Genomic DNA, 19,891 nt, shown 5'->3' with positions numbered 1-19,891 from the left:
CACACACAGCTGACTCCTCTTTGAAGCATCTTTCATTACAAACAACATATTTTCACCCAGTTTAATGGGATGGGTTTGCATGGTGGGGCAGGCCCTGCCTTTATCTCCCCTAGGTGGAGACTTGTGATTTCTGTCATCAGTATTCTGTCCTGGATACATGGTCTTCCTAATTTTCTCCCTGGAAAGTCTTTTCTTTAAGCAACTGAGATTACCAATGCCTTTGATGTGTCAGTATAAATGCAAAAAACTCTGAAATAACAATATTCTTATAGGAAAGGAGAAAAAAATAATGGTAGGATATAGATAGTGGTTAAGTTATAGAAGAGTTTTTTTAATTGGCATTACATCTTAAAATGATGTAGAAACAAAATGTGCTTTGTTAAAGCCCCATTGATCACTTTAATTGAAGTTGATATCCTATCAATTTGACAGTCCTCCTTAAGCTTAATATTATAGAATCATGCCAACTTGAGCAGTGTTGCAGTATTCTCTTATTGCTTATAAATGATTTAGTAGCTGTTAGCCAAAATAGGAAGAGGATTGATAACTACGTTTAGGGAAAACTTATACAATAATGTTAGGTGGGTTTAGAAAGAATTTTGAAGGAATAACACATGGAAATATCACAGAATTCTGAATTACAAAGTCAGAACTGGGATGTAAATATTACTCTTTAAGTTTTTACTGTAATTTGCAGAGATTGTTCAATTTGCAGATGTATGACTTGAGGATTTATTTACCTCATTATAAAAATAATTTAGCTTCCCTTTTCCCCTAGTGCTCAGTATCATAGAAAAACTGACATGTTTTATTATATGGATTAGCTGTTTTAACTTTAGTTGTATTTCTGATATCTGTATATTGTTCTATTACCAGAGTACTGCAGAGCTAAATTGAGCAAGATAAACTTTTGTCAGAATGCTGAGTCTGTGGTGGGGGAAATAGTTGTAAACCAATGAAATTTGCTTGTTTATTAGTTTTATTTTTTGCATCAATCAAAAACTTCAGAGCTTGTCTTGCTTTTCATGATCTGGTTTTATCTTGTCTTGAAAGAAAATCAGGTACTTTATGTATAGAATGTAGTATTATAAGTAATATCATTGTCGTCTGTGAAGAAATATATTAAAAAGTCGAAATAAATTCCTAGTACAGAAATTTTTAGATAATACTTCCAACTTGCATGTAGATTATATTGAGATGCTTGGAAATAATTTTTTTTTTTTTGGAAGAGAAACAGTGCTACAGATGACATTTCCTCCTCCCATTAACCTGTAAAAGCTGATTTGGTTTATAATTAACATATACGACCACATTTTTTTTTCCAGAGAAAATAATGCTATTGCTAATAAGTAATTAGGAAACAAATTTGAGCAAGTATTTATCTTGAATCATGGTATTTGAGAAAAAACAGATTTGTGTGAAAGGGAGATTAACTAGAGTGGCATTAACTAAGATGAGAATAATGAAAGTCAGAAAACGGGATGATACTCGCTGAAAAATGAGGTGCCTGACTACAGGAGGTACTACTTCCCCATCACACACACTTCTGAGGGCCTGGTTGCCTTGGTAGGTATATAAAGATGAGCTATTCTTGTATTTCATATTTTCTTGACATTTAAAGGTGGGGCTATCTTCTAATAAGTCTTAAGAAAACAAAGCCTAAGCCTTTATAAAACTTAGAAAATCCTTTAAATATATGACCCCGAGTGGTAAATAATTTGTGTATTACCACTGATTAAAAACAGTTCTTAGTCTAAAACTTTTTCTATATTGATTGATTTTTACTTTGAGTATGTTGTCCCGGAGAAATAGTTTTTATTTCATCCTTCAAAAGGTCTATTTACCATTAAAGCATAGAATTAATGCCAGACTACTAGAGTTCCTGTCATGGCTCAGCAGAAATGAATCTGACTAGTATCCATGAGGACGCAGGTTCGTTCCCTGATCTCGGCTCAGTGGGTTAAGGATCTGGTGTTGCCCTGAGCTGTGGTGTAGGTTGCAGATATGTATCGGATCTGATGTTGCTGTGGCTGTGGTGTAGGCCAGTGGCTACAGCTTCAATTCAACCCCTAGCCTGGGTATCTCCATATGCCATAGGTGTGGTCCTAAAGAGAGAGAGAGACGGAGACAGAAAGAAGAAAATATGTTAATATAATTAGTACCTATTCTCTATTAGGATTCTACCTAGGATACTGGATATAGATGTGGGATCCCAGCTGCTCTAGCAACAGGCACCAACCCTAAGTAAGTCAGTTTGAAGGTGATAAAGCACCCGAGGCATATGGAGCTCCCGGGCTAGGGGTGGAATCGGAGCTGTAGCTGCTGGCTTATGCCACAGCCAAGGCGACACCAGATCCAGCCTCATCTGCAACCTACACCACAGCTCAAGGCATTGCTGGATCCTTAACCTTCTGAGTGATGCCAGGTATCGAACCTGTGTCCTCATGTGTGCTAGTCACATTCGTTTCCACTGAGCCGCAATGGGAACTCCTTAAAGTATTTTAAATAAGCATCAAAGGACAGCTTCCTTTTGAGAGCAAGGACCTTGTCCTTGCCCATGTGTTCTGAGTTCAGATTCCCCTGACTGTGAAAATGTATGAACAAACTACATACTTCTGTCCACGTAGCTCTGTTCTTAAAAAAGATGTCATGTATTACTGCTAAACTACCATGTTACCATGTAACCATGTAATTTAGGTGCTCTATACAATTTTGTAGAGGCACTGTAATAAGTCGTGAGGAGAATATACTCTAGAACCAGACCACCTTGATTTCAATCCCAACTGCTCTAATCTAGCTGTGTGGTCTTAGGCTAGTTAGTTAACCTAGCTATGTCGCAGTTTTTTTAAAATCTAGAAAAGGTGGTGATAATGGTTGGGTAATATAAGGATGAAATGAGTTAATTGGTAATGCTTAGCACTTGGCAAGTACTAAATAACAGCTGTTATTATTTTCCATGCTTGACATAATTCATGCAAAAGTTGCTTCTCTGGATTTTTTTGACTAAGCACTTTATTTTGTATGATGAGTTTATTCTTTCAAGGAGAACAGTTTGGTATAATGGAAATTTAGGTTCTACCTATGGGCCATTCACTGATTTGATTTTGATTTGATTAATTATGGAGAGGGGATTGAGATCAAATGATCTCTCATATTTTCACATAAAATTTAAATATTTAACTATTTTAAAATAGGTGAGCATGTTGAACTTCTGGTTATTTTTGAATACTCAGCAGGTACTTGTTTAATGTTTTTGGTTTTATCAATCATACTCTGAAATGTGTGATCCCAGATGCTTAGTTTTTGTACCACAGCTTACCCAGTAGCTATTAGTAACTCTCAGATTTTGAATTAGTGGATGATTTGCAGATGATTCTTGTTATTTGTGTTTTATTCTAAATATAAACTACTTGACAAACATGCCCAATAAAAGATAGTTCCCTAAGGTTATTTCTACCTTGGCGTTTCATGTCGCTGAGAACCTATTTCATAAAATTATTCTAATAGCCTCCTAGTAAATATGGGTTAGATGAACTAGAAATACATTCTTTCCCTAACTATAGCTTCGTATGTATATATGCACTTTTTATTAATTTAAAAATGTTATAGGAGTTCCCGTCGTGGCGCAGTGGTTGACCAATCTGATTAGGAACTATGAGGTGCCGGTTCGATCCCTGGCCTCGCTCAGTGGGTTAAGGATCCGGTGTTGCCAGGAGCTGTGGTGTAGGTCGCAGATGCGGCTCGGATCCCACGTTGCTGTGGCTGTGGCGTAGGTCAGCAGCTACAGCTCCGATTAGACCCCTAACCTGGGAATGAACCACCATATGCCGCAGGAAGCGACCCTAGAAAAGGCAAAAAGACAAAAAAAAAGAAGAAAGAAAAGAGAAAATGCTATAAATTTCACTTAGATTTGCCTTGCTTTGGGTCCTGTTTCCTGGAAGACTATTCAGATTTTCATTAGTTTTTCTCTTCCTTCCAAAGGGCACCTGGTAGATAAGCATGTTGTAGAATCAAAATGAATATTGTAGTCAAGCTTGGGCTTATCAGACACAACTTAGAATAGATTTACAAGGAGATCCTGCTGAATAGCATTGAGAACTTTGTCTAGATACTCGTTGCAACAGAAGGCAGGCTGGGGGGAAAATGTAATTGTAATGTATACATGTAAGGATAACCTGACCCCCTTGCTGTACAGTGGGAAAAAAATAATAATAAATAATTTAAAAAAAATTGTATTGGAGTTGAGGTCCTATAAAGATGGTTGCATTTAACTTCCACAGAGTTATTTGTGATTTTTCCTGAACTTTTCCTTCTGCAGCAAAGTTCTATTTTCATTAACTACACACTATTTTAAAGTAGAAGATGGTGGTGAAAGATCAGTCTGTGTTACATTTGGATTTTTTTTCTTTGTGAAAGCAATGGCAGTCTTGATTGTAACAGAAAACTATCTGGAATTTGGACTTGAAACAGGTAATAATTTCACATCTGATAAGTTTTTAAGATTAAGTTTGAGGTGTATTTATTATTCTTAAGATTTTTTTTGTTTGTTTTTTCAGGTAAATTTTGTTGCTTTTTTCCCAAAATACTGTCCCTTTCCCATTTTTTCCTTACAGTTAAATGTTTCTCTAATGCTAGAAGTTTACTCACATAAAGATGCAAATTTTAATGCAGATTTTCTACACACTCATGGAATGTACAAAAATGAAAGGGATGTTTTCAAAGACTATTTCTCGTAATGACTACATTTTATTACATTATGGTATACTAATTAGCACATGAAAGAGCTAAGCTCCTCACTTCAAAATTTAAGATGTTCTGTTTTCTAGCATTTTATTTCCAGAAAAGGATTCTGTATTTTACCTTTGTGATAATAGTAAATTTTTTTCCCTCCGCAGGTTTTACAAATTTTTCAAACAGTGCGATGCAGTTTCTTGAAAAGCAAGGTTTAGAATCTCAGTAAGTTTTTTTTTTAATTAAGCATTATTCAAATTTAAATTTTTCAGTTTTAGTAAAGTAGCATTTACTATAAGTGGTTCTTTGTTTTTAATCATTGAAAAGAGTTTTAAGTAGGATTGTCATTTTTTGCATTACTCTTTTTACAATTATATAAAGTTAGTATCTTTTATAAAATTCTTATTTGAATTTGCTCTTATTTAACTTAATTCATCTACTACTAGAAATGAAGCTAAATTTATATGTCCTGTATTATTTCCTGTGCTGAATATGTAGGTTGGATTGTTATAACTGTGGATTAAGAGATGCCTAATTGACTTTATACTTCACCAAAATCCACTATAGATGATGAAATAAAAGCAGTATTTTTGTAGGTGTTTACTTTGTTGTACTGTTATTATTATAGTTTATAAAGTAATTGATTAGAAGAAAGGAAATTTATAGAAAATTGACTTCAAAAATTTATCAGCTTTTTAAAAAATTTTATTTTTAGGGGTCCTGTTTCAAAACTTACTTTCAAATTTTTCCTGGCTATTTTCTGTTCACTCATTGGGGCTTTTTTGACATTTCCTGGATTACGGCTGGCTCAAATGCATCTGGATGCCCTGAATTTGGCAACAGAAAAAATTACACAGTAAGCGGAAAATGTACATAAGCACATGCAGATAAATATATGTTTTCCATCTAATGAAGGTATATTATTGTGATGAAATCATAAATTATTGTGTTGAAAATTAATAACCCTTTGATGTCACACTACTTCCTCTTTCTGCTATAAGCAGGTTTCTTTCATTTGTATATTTTAAGTCTTATGTTAAAAAAACCACTAAATTACTAAATTTCTGTTTTACCTCTTAAAATGTCAAAATTTTTAAATATCAATATTTATGTTCTTTGGAACTCAGAAACCAATGTTTATGATATTGTAATCACTGATCTAAGGATCCATGGAAATTTCTTTAAGTCAGAATTTTTAAATTAAAAATACTTCTTTAAATTTCATATAAATAGTTTTTAAATAAATTAATATTTTAAAAGTATTTTATTTAAAATTTTGAACATAAATCTTTATATATAAGAAATATTTATTTTCTTTATATTATTGGTCTGTTTGTAAGACTTGTTAAATACATTATTTTGAGATTGCTAATACTGCAGAGTATTAGATATTATAGATTACTATTTTAGATCTTAAATGGAGAAATTGTATTTGAATCTCTGCATATAGTTCAGAGCCCATTTACTATATTTTTTGTGGTTGTACAAATTTTTTTTTTGTTACTGATGCAGACATCTTGACAGTGGCAGATTTTTATCTTCTTCAAATCATATCCAGATCCAAATTTCCAAGTCCACTTTTGTTTTGCAGTAGAAGCCCAAGTTGAGAATATTCCATTTTGATATATGTATTTATAGTCATTAAGTTTCTCTGAGTAATCATATTTCCTAACATTTCTGCTGTAAAACCCTGTATTTAATGCTGCTGATTCTCTAGTCTTTTCACATTCTTATCTCTCTCACCTGTGTCATTTTCCTTTATTTTAATTTTTAAAGTCTTTGTGTTTTGTTTCTTACCTCCATTTTTTTCTGCATATGCTTTGTGTGTGTGTTTACTTATTCTCACCTCCCAGTACACACTCCTTCATCCTTTTTTCTGCTCCTTTTACTCAGCATGCTCTTGGCTACATTATGCCTTTCCCCCACCACCCATCTCTCTAATGGCTTCTTTTAAAACAAAACCTGGTTCTCCCCCCTCCTCTCTATGCACACACTTCAGTCCACTAACCCCAGTGTTATGATTTAAATAAGCTGAAAGGGTGGGTGGAGGGGAGCCCTTCACCAGCTACTGAAACCGCTGTGGGCTGCTCCTTGATACTAGAGTGTTCCCTAGCAACACTGCATACCTAATACTGCTGCTTTCTTCCCCCGCACCCGATGGTTTACCCAGGCTGTGGGATGAAAGAATCACTTTATCAAAACATTTAAAGCATTTAGAGGTGCTTTGGGGTTGGGGGTGGGGCGCATTTAATTTCCTTCTCAGTAAAACGTGGCTTTTTAAAGATTTTTTTCCCTTAGGGAAATGGGAGTTTTATTTTCAGTATATTGCGCCCCCCCCCCCCACATTGTGTTGTAGCACTCAGCCCAGATACAAGGTGTGGGCAAGCCAGTTTTGTTATGAGAGCAGCATGACTGGCACAAAGAGCAGCATTCTCCTCATCCCTATTGCCAGGCACTAGTAGTTGATTTAGTGCTGGAGCTTAGAACCAGAGTTCCACCTTTCCCTGTCAGGTGTTCATGGTTTCCTGATCCAGCCCTCACATAAAACACTATCACTTGCATTGTAGTGGTGTGCTAAAGTTTAGACCCCAGCATGGTTGGGAGTGAAAATAGCACACAGTAATAAAATGGTCTAAAGAATTTGTCTTTCTGAAATAAGGACAGTCTTTACCAGTCGTCTGTCTCTGTAGGATACCTAATTGGGACAGCAATTAACAATGAAGTTACAGCTCACACCTGAAACCTCTTGCTGTGTTGGGTACTGCCCTGTAGGAGTAATGTAAATTTCCTTGGTTTGTATCGGATAGGGAAATTAATTTCAAGTATGTTCATAATACTCCAGGAAATTAAAATGTGAATCATGTATGATTTTAACAAAGTAATTAAAACATTAACCATGATCACTACATATTGAAGAATTCCTCATTTATAAGTTGTCATCTGCCTATGGCTTCTAGTATTATGGACATTGCTTATCACTTTCTCTTGTAAATAATGAGAAGGCCCTTGGTTTCATCTGGACTGAAAAATATCAAAAGATGACTCCTATGCTGATAATCCATTGGATTCATGGACTATGTAAAGTTGGAGAATCATTTAAGTACCAGTGTCATTAAATCAGAGATATTGTGGGGGATCGTTAAAGAACACTAGAATGGGGTGAATAGATTTAGATTTTAGTGCTACATCTCCCTCTAACCTGTAATACCATGGGCTGCCATGAGTGAGTCATCTAACTTTCCTCAATCCAAATGTTCCCATCTGAAAAATGAAAATAATGAGGTGTATTTGTGAGTGCTCAAATCAGTGTTAAGTGATAATGATAAAACTAAAATAGTGATTACTATAATACCTTAATATGGAATACTGAAAATAAGTTCCTACTTCATTTTTTTAATTTCCAAGTTTCTGATGTTTATTAGTGTATTTTATTTCTGGATTTTTATGTTTATTTCTTACATACTTTCAGAACATTACTTCATATCAACTTCTTGGCACCTTTATTTATGGTTCTGCTCTGGGTAAAACCAATCACCAAAGACTACATTATGAACCCACCATTGGGTAAAGAAAGTGTCCCTTTGTAAGTATGGGTATTTAGGGGCTAATTTTTATTTCATTATATAATCAAAAATGTTTTATAAAATGGTATTAATGATAATATTAAGATGCTATATTTCTAAAACATTAATAGAAATGTTAAAAATGTTATAAAATTGAAACTACAGGTCTTTTAACTTTTTGTGATCTTAATAAATGTGAATGATGATAATGCTGCACTAAATTATCTTGTACACTTGTAAGTTTTTCTGTCTCTTCACTTAATATCCAGTTGTTATCTGATATTTTTCTCTTTTTGTTGTGTCTGTTTTTAAGATACTTCGTGCATTTCTGTTACTGTTCTCTTAACTGTGAAAATTATGGAAGAAATAATGAGTAGTACAAGTGGGAATTCATGTACTCAGCCCTATAAGAGTTAATGTTTTGTATATTTGCTTCACCCTCTTTTGGTTTGGTTTTGTTTTGTTTGTTTTGTTTTTTTTTTTTGCTATTTCCTGGGCCGGTCCCGCGGCTCATGGAGGTTCCTAGGCTAGGGGTTGAATCGGAGCTGTAGCTGCCAGCCTACGCCAGAACCACAGCAACGCCGGATCCGAGCCGTGTCTGCAACCTACACCACAGCTCACGGCAACGCCGGATCGTTAACCCAATGAGCAAGGCCAGGGATGGAACCCTCAACCTCATGGTTCCTAGTCGGATTCGTTAACCACTGCGCCACGACGGGAACTCCTGGTTTTGTTTTTTGTTGAAGTGGTTTTTCAAGTAAATTAGAGGCATAATATTTTTTCCCTGAAGAAGTTTAGTATGCATCTCTAAAAAGTAAGGATATTTTTCTACATAGCACTTATCAAAATTAAAAATAATGACTTAGCATTATTATCTAATATTTGGTCATATTTCCCCAGTTAGACAGCTGTATTTTAACAGAAAAAGAACGAAAGAAACAATTTATTAAAAGTCATTAATACCTGTACCTGATATGTTAATTAGTCTTATAGAACTATGTTAAATAATAAAGGATTCATACATGTCTGGTTCAAACCCCATTTCTGATCCTCACTAAAACTGTCACTTGAGGGAGATCACATAACTTAACTGAGCCTCTGTTTCCCCATCTGGAAAATGAAGATAATAGTATCCACCTCATGAGGTTATCATTGGAATTAAATGAAAGAACACATGTAATGAAATCAACTGTAAGTAAGTGCTTAATAAATGTTCCTTTCATTGCCTTTGCCTCATCAGAGTTAAAATAGAAAACCTTGACTAGCCATTGATTCCATAGCATGTATTTTATGTATTTCTTTTAAATCTTGGTGCAGATTTATCTTAGAGCAAGTGTGGAATCATTGATGATCATGATTTTTTTTTTAACACTTAACCTTATTGAACGAGAAAAGTATACATTGAAGTCATAACATTTTCCCCCACACACAAGCAAGTCTTTAATGGTAATTTTAACAGGTTCACTAAATATTTAAAAGTAATCCCAAGGATCATAGTGTTCTAGACTAAATCTTGGAGAAACTTTGAACTCATATCTTTGATGCTAAAAACATTCCAGGCAGGTCCATCCTTGAAGTTTAATCTCGTAGTTGGATTTTATACTCCTGTAATTATGTTTTCTGATTTTGTATTTGCCTCAGTTAGGAAAATAAGGAAATTAGCACTTAGGACATACACTAGTTATTATGCTAGGTATTGATGCTTTATGTAAAGCACTTTATCTCATTTATACTAATAGTGATTCTCTATTTATGATTGCTGTTCTCCTCCCATTTTATTGGTGAAAGAACAGACTTGGAGGTTAAGTAATTTGGCTAAGGTTTTTCAGCCAGAGCTGGTATATGTAGAGCATTTAGTAGTTACACCAACAATTCAGTGCCCACTTTCAGCCTACAAAACTATGTGTACATTACTAGTGAATACTGTACTTAAGGGAAGTGGGAATAAGAAAATTTCCCCATGGTGTATTATAGGAAAAATTTTGTTGCATATGAAAACCTTGGATCCTCTTCCTATAGCTTGTCCCATTCCCTTTTTTAATCTTCATAAACAGTTCAAACAAAATTACAGTTTTATCTCTGTTCTAACTTATTCTTTTTTTTATTTGCCAGATCTTTGTATTAGGTGATTAGACAGAGTTGATTTTTTAAATTTTTGTTTAAAACCCAAAGTCCATATAGTAGATAGAGAAAGAATAGCTGTCCATCAATCAAAGAGAATGAAGTGAAGGCAAGTGACAGGTCCTTCATCTGTCACATGGATTAAATGTTTTGTCAAAAGGTCTTTATTTGTAGTCAGAAGCAAAAAAGGTTATAACGTAGATTCAACCTAGAAGTGTATTTAAACTCATCCATCCATGCGTTCTTGGGCATCAGAAAAATAAAATGGGAGTTCCTGCTGTGATGGAGGGGTGGTGTGTCTGCAGCACTAGGATTCAGGTTCGATCCCCGGCCTAGCACAGTGGGTTAAAGGATCTGGCATTTGCCACAGCTGTGACTTAGTTTGAACTCTGGCTTGGATTCAGTCCCTGGCCCGGGAACTCCAAATGCTGTGGGGTGGCCAAACAAATGAAAAAAAAAAAATGTGGGCAGACCGAGTCCATGTATGCTTTTAAGCTCATAAGAGAACATACACAGTGAAACCTAGAGTGGCTTTGGGAATTTGGAGACATTTCTTCTGCCTGTTCTTTACCTATATATTTTATTTTATCTCATCTCAGACTCTTTTCTGAGATACCCCTTCATTAACTTAACCAAATCCTTATGAAGTTAAATAATCTGAATTAGAGATACTATTTAATTAGGACTAATAAGCTCCTCATAAAGTGAGAAAATATTTTTTGATTCACTGCCTTACACCATTCGTGTCATTCCCATTGCCTGTCACCCTCAAAGTCTGTGTAAGAAGTTCTTCAGAAACTCTAGTGAGTCCTCCTGGATGCAACATGCCAGGGAACACATGGCGGAAGGGTTTAAGGCTGTGGATGGTCTTGGTTCTTGTGTTCTGTCAGCCTCACAGGACTGATGCCTCAATCTCATTGTTCTTTATAATATAAATGTATTGATAAAAAAGTTAGGCCTTATGTTTTCCTAAGCAGCAGTGGTTTTCCGTTAGAATTTTATGTCCATGTTCACTCATGACCTTGTAGAAAGGAAACCAAGAGAGAGCATACATAATAAAGCCTTTTGTTCTATCCCTATTTCTGATTGCATTTCATAAAAGAATAGTTCAAGCAAAAGTGTACACTTTCACATCTTCTCTGTCTTTTCTGTTTTCTGCGCTGTTCTTCAACTTTATTTCCCCAGGCAACTTCTACACTGTAGTTTTAGTCCCTTCCCTACGTGCTTACTCTAGACAGAAGGAAGGGTTAATATAGGACCTATTTGGGGAAGAAGTATTTTTTTTTTAGGTCTTTTGCAATTTGTTGTATTTTATAGCCATCCGTTCTATCCTCATGTTCTTAAGAATTTTAGGCAACAGTTCCTGCTGTGGTGCAGTTAGTTAATCCATTTTGTCTCTGCGGAGGTGCCAGTTTGATCCCAGCCTGGTGCAGTAGGTTAAGGATCCAGTTGCTGTAGCTGTGGCTAGGTCACAACTGTGGCTTGGATTCACTCCCTGGCCCAGAAACTTCCATGTGCTGCGTATGCAGCCAAAAAAGAATAAAATAGAATTTTAGAAAGACCCTTAGATGTTCCAGATCTTGTCTGGCAGGTCACTCCATATGTTTCAACAGTCACATACTGAGTGCTAGAGTTTAGAATAGAGTTGATCATGGCTAGGTATTATTTTCAAATTACAGTGTTATACTTTATCAAAGCAGAAACTATGGTCTTTTAAAAACGTTAAACCCCTAAAGGATGTCAGAATTTTTCTTTCTAAATTCTTTTAAGGAGCATCTGATTTTGTCGATATATTGGAATTCTTGATCCTTAGATATTTATATTGACTAAAGAAAACTGTAGCCAGAAATAGATGGGTTGTTAACTTGATGCTTCCATAGGCAAGCTCCTGTGGTTTCTGTCTTTCTTTCTCCTAGTCTGCAGTTTAAGAGCACCCAAGTTTTCTTTTCATTTTATAGCCATTTCCCACCCCACCCCCATGGCGGAGGGTAGAGAAAATAATCCCAAGTATTAGTCTATTTTTCTCTTCTAGAGTTACCTGGTAGTGCATTATTTTCACAGTACACTTTTCTGTCTTGTCCTGTTATGTAGTAAAAGTATCATGTAAATTCTGGGAGATTGGGACACTTTCATATCTCCCATTGTATGTAAGTATAGATTTCCTTACATCTTATGATGTACATTAACACATGTAATTAGCATGCTAGCATATTTTGGTCTTTGAGAGCACCTTATCAACTTTTTGATCTGTAGAATGACAGAAGCTACGTTTGATACTCTACGACTCTGGTTAATAATACTGCTGTGTGCTTTGCGGCTGGCCATGATGCGTAATCACCTGCAAGCTTACTTAAACTTAGCCCAGAAATGTGTGGATCAGATGAAGAAAGAAGCAGGGCGAATAAGCACAGTCGAGCTACAGAAAATGGTAAGTTTTTTTTGTTTTGACTACGCCTGTGGCATGTGGAAATTCCCTGGTCAGGGATTGAACCCATGCCTTAAAAGTGAGATGAGCTGTTGCAGTGACAGTGTCAGATCCTTAACCTGCTGAGCCACAAGGGAACTCCAAATGGTAAGCTTTATACTGTAGTCAAAGTGAAAAATAGCAAATACTGAATTGTAAGAATAGAAGCATTTGGTTTCCTTCAGTAATAATTTCATTTCATAATAGTTTATTATAAACAGATGAGATAATCTTAAACTGATAGTATGAAAAACTTTGATCTGATTTGGGTGCTAAGTCAGAGGTTCTCCATTGCCCTTTTCCCTTAAGTACTTTATAAGCTTTGGGTTGCAAAGCTGTGGTATACCTACTGTTGCTAAAAAGGACTCCCCTAATTGATTTGAAAGACATCACGATATATTGTATAGCCTTTATGACTTAAAAGAGTAGGAAATCTTAGTTTTAGTGACTAAATTTACTGCTTTTAACATTATTACAAGTACTCGAACATGGAACATAGACGTCTAACTTAATGGGGGTTCCAGAAAAGGAAGGTGCTAGGAATCCATCTATCATTATAATGGACTGGACCTATAACATGATCATGTCTTTTTACACATGGTGTGGGTCTTCTGGTTTTTACTCTCAAAATTTTATAATCAGCAGCCCCTATCAAGATACAAATAACTTTTATGTTTTACCTTTCATATATTTTCATATTCTGTCATTTTACCTCAGTTGAATATGAATGGTGATTATCTTTTTTTTATGAGGGGTTTATGCTCATATATGACTCTGCCTATTACTGTTATTTAGTTTGATATTTTAGGTGTCTGTCTTTGGAGATTTTAGCATTTTTTTAAATATTTGAATATGTAAGTAAATATATACCATTTGAATTTTAGTGATTTATTTTCTCCAATTTGTATTAGTCACTTAAGAACTATTTTAAGGAATTTATTTTACTATTTTCACATTTTAAGGAACCGTCAAACTGCATCTTTCTGAGGTCAGTTTGGGGGCATTTATAAGGAAGCATAAATTTATTATCATTTAGTTTTGTTCCCATGCAAGGATTCTTTATCTCTCAAGCAATTCAGTTTGACAATTGTATGAAAGTTTAATTCGGTCATAACATGTCAACTGTATTAGAAACTTAGGAATGTTATTGATTGCAGGTTGCTCGAGTCTTTTATTACCTTTGTGTCATTGCACTGCAGTATGTGGCTCCTCTGGTGATGCTGCTTCACACAACTCTGCTTTTGAAAACTCTAGGTAGGCATATCCTGGAAACCGGGAAACGTGTTGTTCTACTTTCTACCTAGAAGTAATAGTGTTTTTTGTTACCTACAAAGAAATATGCTTCTTAAAATTGTTTCTCTCAAAGTTTTTAGAGGAAATATGGGAAACTTTAAGCTATGAAGTTGACTGATCATCTTGAAAAACTTAGGACCATACAGTTTTGTAACATCACGCTTTCCCTAAAAGAGTTGTTTGCTAATGATTGATTCTGAGTAACTTGAGCAAACACTGCTCATCTTAGTTATTTTGTGTTAGAATGATTTAAGCTATTGTTAGTGTGTAACGTTTAAATTATCTCAAGGTACTTGTCACCTTATGAACTACAGAACCCTTTGGTGAGTTTTACTTTGGATAACATGTTGATGGAGTAAAAATTCCTCAGTGGAAGAACAAAGTTTTCCTTCAAGTCTGTTCACTAAGCACTCAGTTCTCTCTGTTGTGTTATTCAAGAACTTTATATCATCATATTGATCATTTCCCTTTGCTTAGATCAGGCATTCTGCCAGTGTGAGTGTTTCAGAAGCCCAAAAGAACTAAAAGCATTATTATTATTATTATTTTTTTTTTTTTGTCTGTTGTCCTTTGTAGGGTCGCACCCGCAGTATATGGAGGTTCCCACGCTAGGGGTCGAATCAGAGCTGAAGCCACCGGTCTATACCAGAACCACAGCAATGCCAGATCCAAGCCGCATCCTCCACCTACACCACAGCTCATGGCAATGCCAGATCCTTAACCCACTGAGCGAGGCCAGGGATGGAACCTGCAACCTCATGGTTCGTAGTCAGATTCGTTTCTGCTGCGCCACGACAGGAACTCCTTCTTTTTTTTTTTTTTTTTGTTTTTACTAAAAGCATTATTGAGTGGGCTTATAGATACCATTGAGCTGATGATAGGTGTAAATGTCCCTCAGGAATCTATGAAACATAAAGGAGTAGCTCAATGGTAAAGTATATGACTCATATCCTATCCAACATAGGAAAGTATATGATGAAAAAATTTCTGGAAGCTATTAATAGTGTTTTATATTGAAATCATAGATAGTTTCTGAGAAAGAAATTTATTCTGATTACCCTGAGGTAGAAAAGATTCTAAGAAGTTATTGAGTTTGTCCCTGTCACTCCAGTAGAGGTAGCTGATTCATCGATTATAAAAGGAAAAAACATTTTTATTGTTTTACCAGATTTTAGTGCAGTTAATTAAAAGTAAATTAGATTTTTAGCCTTTATTTCTACTTTTACTGATAAGGTTAGATTATAATCTGGTTGAGTTAAGTGAATTTTCCCCACGTATGTAGAAGAATTATTGTTTTACTTTATCTTCAACATAGAATAATTTTTTTGTGCCAGCACACTGCTTGTTCTTAATTTCAAATGTAAGTTAAAGAGTTTGTTTTTTATTTTTATTTTAAATAAAAAGCTTTGGAATTGGTTACTCTTCAAGTTTTATTTGTGTCTTGAATTTTCTAGGTAATCATTCCTGGGGGATTTATTCAGAATCTGTCTCTACCTTGCCAGTGGATAACAGTTTACCCTCCCATTCTGTTTACTCTGAATTACCATCTGATGGGAAGATGAAGGTAACTGTTACACAAATAACAGTGGCACTGAGCAGCTTAAAAAACATTTTCACTCCTCTGCTTTTTCGAGGACTTCTGTCTTTTCTGACCTGGTGGATTGCTGCTTGTCTCTTTTCTACAAGCCTTTTTGGGCTTTTCTATCACCAGTATCTGACTGTAGCATGAATCTCAGTTAACAAAAAAGAATATCGAAGTCACACTTTGAGTTCAAATAGTCATGCCCTTGAAGGGCTGATGAAAACCAGAAGACAGCAAATACAAAGGAAAAACATATCAGAATATCTTGTTTTAAATACTTCCTCTGTATTCTCAGGGTGAATTAATGGTATTAATATTTAAAATTATAGAATAGATTGTTAAAGGCTATACTGTGGCATTGGAATTTTAACTTCTTGTATTAATGGATGTGAGAGGGCTATCTACAAGAGTAATACTTCTGATTACCTTGGTTTACAGAAACCTCCAGCAGTCTTTGAAACTTCATTCATATGGCGCCAGTTTTTGTGATTGCTCCTAATGGTATTGAGGAAGGTACTGTTTATATTTGTAGTGGCTGCCTATAGAACAATCTTCAAACTGAGCCATGCTTTAGGAGAGAGAAAGGAGCTAAAGTCACTTCTGTTGGTAATATACCAGTCACTCTTCAACAGCAACAAAAAAATCCAACAGAAGGAAAGAAATAGCTACTGTATATTACAGTAAAGAAAGCTGCATAGTAATTTTAAATTTAATGGAGATATACATGCTTAATATCTATAAGTACTGCTGCTTGAGAGTAGCAAGAATATTGTTTTAAAAAGTATTCTATCCAACTGAGGGATCTTTTAAAATGGTTGGCTATATGAACATTTGTAGTCTTGCCATTACATTTGGACCTCCCTTATTTTATTCTCTGATCCCAAGTACAGTTCTCTTTAATAGTCTAAAGATATTTATCAACATTGATCAGACTTTTAAAAAATTACTTTGTAATCCTGCTGACTACTTGTATGTATTATATATATATATATTATATATTAAATATATAATATATTGAGATTATTAAAGATGAAAATATTGGATTCTTATAATATTTTAAGTTGCTGAATGTATGTTAAAATGTGATTGAGATGTGTTTGTATCTAGAAACTTTCTTTCTGGAATGAGATTAAAATACATTTTGAAAATTCATCAGAGCAAGCACTTTATTTATGCTGCCTATGTGTGAGAGTACTTCAGATTTTATAAATACTCAATGATTGCTCCCAAGTTAAAATTCTTTTCTCTCATTAAAAAAAAAAATCAGGAGTTCCCATCGTGGCGCAGTGGTTAACGAATCTGACTAGGAATCATGAGATTGCGTGTTCGGTCCCTGCCCTTGCTCAGTGGGTTAAGGATCTGGCTTTGCCGTGAGCTGTGGTGTAGGTTGCAGACGGAGCTCAGATCCCGCGTTGCTGTGGCTCTGGCATAGCCAATGACTACAGCTCCGATTCGGCCCCTAGCCGGGGAACCTCCATATGCCACCGGAGCCGCCCAAAGAAATAGCAAAAAAAAAGACAAAAAAAAAAAAAATCAGAACCTTTCCCACTTTAGAAAAATCTACCAGTATCATTTAAACCTACATTAAGTAGGGCTTTTTGTTCTTCTATTTGTAGTGTTTATATTTTATAGGACAGAAATTGAAGTAATTCGAATGAAAAATTCAAATGAAATGGAAAAAAGTTGGGGATGCCTTTTACATAAAAAATGAATATAAGATAAACAGGTTTTTTTCATACGAATAAAATTTGCTGTTAAATATTCTTTCACGTAATTGTCTTGAAAGTCTATATATTATGTTTTAGTGCTATTGTCACAATTGAAAGCATTTTGAAAGTCTTCTTTGGGAGTTACTGTCAAGGCTTCTGGTTCATATTCATTTGAATAATCTCAATACAGCAAATTCCTATCTTGATATAGATTAAATATTTTGGAAATGGCTGATATTTTAAATAAGACCGAGTAATAAAGTAGTGCTTAAGTTGGATAAAATTCTTTGGTTGAAATGAATTGTGATAGTTCATGTGTATTTCCAAAAGAAGCGTTCCAAATATACCTTGATAAAATAAGTATCTTATAACAAGATTATAGTGAAGTATGACATTTATTTTATATGGGGACGTTCTCATATATTGGACTTGAAAAAAATCTTATGATATTTATAACCATTCTTATTAAAAAGCTATATTATGAAAGTTATAATTAAAGTTATTATTTTGATTTTCAAAGATTGTATAGTAGAATAATATGGAGGGAAAAGAATAGAATTCATTACTGGTTAGAATAACATGTTTTTCTGAACTAGAATTCTCCCTAAGTATACTATGAACTTAGGCAATCTCTTTGTTATAAATAATGGATATGGTGTAGGGTTTTTTTGCCTTTTAAATCAAATTTTGAAAGAATGATGGTCATAACTACTAACAGTTTATTTAAGCATATTGTCTTTGTACCAAGAATTATGTTCTTTAAATGCAAAAGGGTTTGTACTTTATGTAAACCAAGTAATATTTTAAAAATTGAGATATAGTTGATACAGAATGTTGTGCTGGTTTTAAGTGTACATCATAATGATTTTTCATTCATGTATATATTTCAGAATGATTGCAAATAATATTTTTGAATGTCTCAAATTAGGTCAGTAGAATTCTTTTGTTTTTATATTGGACTCTAGTCAGTGTAAATACTTCAGAGGTCAGTTATTTTTATTTTATATTTTTGCCAAATTAGTTGAAACCCTTGCTTCTTACAGTCTGTAGAATGTTACTTGACAATTTCTTGATTCTTGTCCCCACCCTCTGCCCATTGCACTGTAAAACTTATTAGAGCTCTATTCTCCCTGCTACCCCCATTGATTTGTCTGAATTGAAAAGCATGTGATTTTATCTTAATATCATGTGCATTTTGATTATCTTTGGTATTTTCCCCAGAATTGCAGTTGCTATACATAAATGACCAATGCATCTAAGCAGTATGGGCTCATTGTCTTATTGTTTCTGATATAGATATTTTTGGAAGCATAGTGACATTACTTCTTGAGTTGTGATGCAGAAGAGATATTCATCCATTAATGGAACTGATAGGTTCAGGAAGCGATAAGTAGAATTCATTATGAAATCTATAATTGGAACTTCACTGGATGGATTTTATTCTTTCAAATGAAAGATTAAATTCTCAGTATTGCAAAGCACAGGGTCTCAACATTCTCTGAATTCATGCATACTTTCTGAGCCTTCTCATAATTGAAGATAGTTTCTCATGGTATGTGGCACTGTTTGGCAAAATAAAACCAAGTGATTCTTGAATAGGGATCATGTGTCTTCATATAGCTATACGTGGCTTAAAGAATTACATTTAAACACACTTATAATCCTAGAGCTTGAACCCAGTCTCAAATACCATCTCATCTTTTAATTCCCATTAGTCCCATTATGTCTATAACCCGAGTTTATAGCTGAGCTGGTTATATGCTGTGAAAACTCTTGACATGGACATCAAGGATTGTCAGAAAGCTAATGTCAACCTTTCCTTTGCTTAAAATGGTAAATATTTTACTTACTTTTGTTCCAGAGAAAAAAGAAAAAAAGCAGAATATAACCTGTTTATATGCTTGTCTTTTGTTACCACTGAACTCCTTTTTAGCTACAAACTATTACATTGGATAGCCTATCTTTATTGATTCAGAGAGTGTGTATTTTCCTATCCTATTGTTTGGGGTTTTTGTTTGCTTTTTTTTCCCTTAAAATTCCCAGTACATGGTTATTCACCTTTTTCTCCCATTTTGCCGAAGACTGCTCATTTTCTTAAATCTAGTAGCAGCACAGTTTTGTGGCAAGAATGTTCATCTAAGAATCAGGAAACATTTCTTCTCATCACATTTCTGCCTGCAGTTAGGTTTGTTTTTTGTTTTTTGTTTTTTGATTACTAGGCAGTCAGTCCCTACTAATTAAATAAAACTGAAATATCACTTTTGAACTCAGTTTTATCATATATAAAATAAATAACTTTCCTTAAATGTTTGGCTATATATTTCTGAATCTGATACTGATTTCTCTTTGTGTTAGCATGAGAAAAATGAATAGCTGTTTTTGGTTTCAGGAATGGTTACAAATCACCTTAGAGGACATTCATTTATTG

General features: G+C 34.5%; 1 protein-coding gene across 6 annotated transcripts in view; it reads left to right on the top strand.

Annotated features, from left to right (window-relative positions):
• The window catches only part of TMEM161B (transmembrane protein 161B), a 74,609-nt gene extending 57,703 nt beyond the window's left edge, over window positions 1-16,906 (top strand). For 5 of the 6 annotated variants that reach the window (XM_047778247.1, XM_047778250.1, XM_047778245.1 and 2 more), the window contains 7 exons: window positions 4,319-4,470; window positions 4,896-4,956; window positions 5,447-5,587; window positions 8,201-8,314; window positions 12,669-12,843; window positions 14,037-14,133; window positions 15,627-16,718. In XM_047778247.1, coding sequence (XP_047634203.1) covers window positions 4,319-4,470; window positions 4,896-4,956; window positions 5,447-5,587; window positions 8,201-8,314; window positions 12,669-12,843; window positions 14,037-14,133; window positions 15,627-15,901 — 1,015 coding nt within the window. In that variant the 3' untranslated portion in view covers window positions 15,902-16,718. Of the gene's footprint in view, window positions 1-4,318; window positions 4,471-4,895; window positions 4,957-5,446; window positions 5,588-8,200; window positions 8,315-12,668; window positions 12,844-14,036; window positions 14,134-15,626 lie in introns of all 6 variants that reach the window. The other variant, XM_047778244.1, reaches the window with a different exon arrangement.
• The last annotated feature ends 2,985 nt before the right edge of the window (window positions 16,907-19,891 follow it).

Source organism: Phacochoerus africanus, chromosome 4 (genome assembly GCF_016906955.1).
Source record: "Phacochoerus africanus isolate WHEZ1 chromosome 4, ROS_Pafr_v1, whole genome shotgun sequence".
NCBI lineage: Eukaryota > Metazoa > Chordata > Mammalia > Artiodactyla > Suidae > Phacochoerus > Phacochoerus africanus.
The sequence above is the reverse complement of the archived record's forward strand: the minus strand, read 5'-3'. Positions and strand labels throughout refer to the sequence as shown.